General features: G+C 40.4%; 1 protein-coding gene across 1 annotated transcript in view; it reads right to left on the reverse strand.

The window, feature by feature from the left end:
- CCNI (cyclin I) overlaps positions 1–3266 on the reverse strand; it is a 29719-nt gene extending 26453 nt beyond the window's left edge. The window contains exon 1 of the mRNA XM_006025718.3: positions 3111–3266. Coding sequence (XP_006025780.1) covers positions 3111–3224 — 114 coding nt within the window. The 5' untranslated portion in view covers positions 3225–3266. The remainder of the gene's footprint in view (positions 1–3110) is intronic.
- Positions 3267–3962: the final 696 nt, after the last annotated feature.

Genomic DNA, 3962 nt, shown 5'->3' on the forward strand with positions numbered 1-3962 from the left:
TAGGATCTTTTGACAACTCCAGGCTATCATCTTACTGGCAAACACAATGTTGTGAGGTTTTAATGCCTCAAAATTCAGACAAACGATTTCACCTGGTGAATGAAAACTGTTACTGAAGTCTTGGGTTTTGCTCTTCCCCCAATTGATTTTGCTTCTTTCTTCTTCTTGGCTTCTTCTGTGAGCTGGTTCAGGGGTGTTGGTTATAATTATGTAGGTCTAAGGACATTGACAAGTTCTTTGGGTAAATGTGATATATTTTATTATATCAACTAAATAGTTGGAAAAAAATGGTTCTTTGCAAGCTTTCAGGCACAACCACCCTTCTTCAGGCATAGGGAGAGTGTGCTGGTGTTTTGTGTGCTCTTCTGTTCCACCCAGGAGAGTACAACAAACACCAGCAGACTCCCTATGCCTGAAGGGTGGTTGTGCCTGAAAGCTTGCAAAGAACACTTTCCCCAGCTATTTAATTGATCTAATAAAAGATATCACATTTACCCAAAGAACTTGTTACACTTCTTGTTTGTGAGCTGGTGAACTTTGATACTGCTAGAGGCCTCTTACAAAGGGGTAACCATGCAACCAGGGATATGGGTCCTAAGTGTCATCTTGGCTAGTTATTTGACTCAAGTGTAACTCCACTGACTTTAGTTGGGATGTCTGTGGCTTGTACCAGCATGAAACCACTTGTCTTTGAAGTCTCCAACAGTGCTGGCACGTAGCATTTGGTTCTGGTCTAGTGGAGATAGTGCAAAAATTTACATGCAGAATTATCTCCTTCATTTGCCTGGTGACATCAGGAAAACCAACAATGCTACTTTGTATTTGAGACATTTCCACCCATTAGTCACTTCACAAAGCTGGAGAAGTAACAATCTGAACTTTAGAGATGGGGTACCCAAGGACACAGAAGTTAACTGTCTGGCCCAACATCACACAGTACGAGTTATTTAAAAAGCAGGGGGGGGGGGGGGGGGGGGTGAAATAGCATCTCCCGATTCTTCTCATCTTATAGAAGAGATAAAGAAAAGACAGCATAAGGAGGGGATAAAAAGGAAGAAAAACAAGAAAGAAGTACAACAAGCAGGAAGAGGGAAACGAAAGGAAAAGTGGCTTTTTTTTTTTAAAAGCACTGCTGGTTCATAAACTGACTGTTACAGAGTTACTCATTAACATGAAAACTGCCCTTCAACCAGACTTTACAACTTGCTACTGCAGATCATAACCATGGGTGCTCCCACCCCTCTCTCTTGAATAACAAAGCCCCAAAGCAAAAAAAAATAGAAATATGAACACACATCTTAATGGTGTTAGCAAAATGGAAGGTCGCTCTGGGTAAGCAAACTTTTCCTTTTCCAAGACTGAACAGCCCTCAGGACGTGCTGAAACAGTGTAGCACATGTCCAAGGAAGAAGAAAGACAGAAGCATGCATTATTATCAGAGAACAAGGCTTTTCAAAAATTACCCAGGATGTTAGGTAGGAAAGGGTTTAGTGGGATTTTCTCCATCCCATCTCAAATATAGTTAGAGAGACACTACACTGTATACAATTTTTATTCTATTTTCAGAGACCTAAATTCTAGCACAAAGAGATCTCCAGGATGGGAGGAGGGGAATTAGCATTAGTATACAAAATGCCACCTGGAGATCCAAACCAGATCCTCACTCCCAAAGGGGAAATGACAGGATGCTTTCAGTTCCTGTATGCTCCTGTATTAATTAGATCCTGTACACTCACACGCCTGATCTCATTTGGAAGCCAAATCATCCTATCAAGACAGTTTGTTCTTTGTCCACATCTGTAAAAAGGGAATGGAAAATTTCACTTCTGAGTTCCAGAATTTGATAGGCAATGCAGATTTTTCCAAATGTCCTGGGAGACAAACAATTATTTTCCATAACTGCAGTTTGAGGATGTGGAGACCATTTTCAAGGACGTGAATAGATGCTGGGGAATATGACCATGTTTCAGATAACAGCATGTGTAGGATAATTCAGAGCAAAGATTGACTGAAAGACTGCCAAAATGAACATGGCAAAATTGAAACGATTAGTGTCTCATGAACTACCAGGGATAGGAAGAAAATATTTTATGCCACCAGCATTTTCAGATACATAGTGGCTATACAAGTCATTTTATTCTCCTGTGGCAGACTGATACATATGATCCCTTGTTCTTATGATTTCAATATGTATGTTTACATACATATGCAAACACACAAACTTTAACTTGATTTAATGACTGTTTTCAGCATATGAGATCCAGAAAGGTGTAATATCTCACGTTACAACATTTTGTTTTAAACCAAACTGGACAGCTCACAAGTTGTCCATCAATAAATACATAAGCTAGACCAATGTTTTCCATGGGTAGGACAACTGGAAACATCCTTTATCAATGCAAACTATGGGTCCAATTCTGACACCCTTCCTGACACGAGTAGGACCCACTACAACTAGTCCCACCAATTTCAGTGGGGTTAATCATCGACTAGAATATGATTTACCAGACCAAATCCTCAGCTAGAGCAAGCTGGTACAGCTCCCCTGAAGTCTATGGGCTACACAAGCTGTTCACTGGCTGAGTTGTGGCTCAGCATAAGCAAGGATGGTCAAATAAGACCCCATCTTTGAATATGAAACTTCCAGAAAGAATCTGTATGACAAGTTAACAGCAGCAACAATACAAATTGTTGGAAAGACAAATTGTGTGGAAAGTCACAAGGGCATCAACCACCTTAGTATAAGCAGAGCTTAACCTACCAACGTTAAGTTTCTTTTCAAAATTATTGCGTCAGCTGCCCATTGCAACTGCCTCTTAATTATTTATGCAATTCATAGTCAGTTTAATTAAGCTAATGTATGCAATGCCTTCTAGAAGAACCAGCAGTGGTTTAACATTGTATCCTGTACAGTATGTTCTGTACCTTAGACTCCTGATATTTTCCTGAAACAAGGCATTAGTCTCTACACTGAATTAAAGGTTAACCTCCCCCAAACAGCAGCATAATTTATCACATAACAGGTTCGGTTGTTCACTGAAAAATATGCCAGAAAATATCCCCCATGCTTGACTGAGCCTTTTATTGTAACGAATGAGGTGAGATGTTACCTGATTAGGCTGAATTTTGGGCACATGTGCTTTCCACATCTGGGCTTCCCTAGAGATTGCCATCTCCAAAAGGAGAGACAATCTCTGGCTCTCCAGGGGTCCTGAAAACTTCATGGTAACCCTTGGATCTGCCAGCCACCCAACTGGATACAGCTACCTGTGAAAGCAAACAAACCACTGATGAACTATACCAGGACAACGCATTTGAAACAAGTGTAAAGACTGCTACAGAGAGAGCTGCAAAAATTGGAACAATACAAACAGCTGATAAAGAAAGCACTTTACCAATCAGCTTCTGATAAATATTTCAACTGAATGCTATAAACAAAAAATTTGACACTTGAGTCAAAAATAAAGGACTCCCTCATCATTAATCAATCTTTCATGATGCGGCCCTTATAGAAAATTGAACAGTGCAAAGGAAGGACAAAAATTAATAGCAGCAAGTACATGTAATTTAGTCTATCAACATGTGGGAAGATATCGAAAAACCATCTCTGAAAGTGCATTCAAATTAGGAACATGGCACTGACAGGGCATCTGAGCCAGACAGGATGGCTCCCCAGAAGCAATTATAGTTACTTGGTGACCAACCTACTTTATGTTACTGGTATTCCCATTGAGAATGTGTTGTTTAGAATGAAAAAAAACCCAGAGTCCTGCCTCCTAATTGACTGCCATTGAGATTTTCTGCTGCCTGCATGCTGCTCATATATACTTCAAGTCCATTTCCCACATGATGGGCCAGAGGAATTAGGCCTGGACCATAAAAAACAATGCGTTCCATGTACACCCGTGACAGAACCTGATATCATCTGGGCTTCCATGCAAAACTAAGGGCTGGTCTACGTA

This window comes from Alligator sinensis, unplaced genomic scaffold (assembly GCF_000455745.1).
Source record: "Alligator sinensis unplaced genomic scaffold, ASM45574v1 scaffold989_2, whole genome shotgun sequence".
NCBI lineage: Eukaryota > Metazoa > Chordata > Crocodylia > Alligatoridae > Alligator > Alligator sinensis.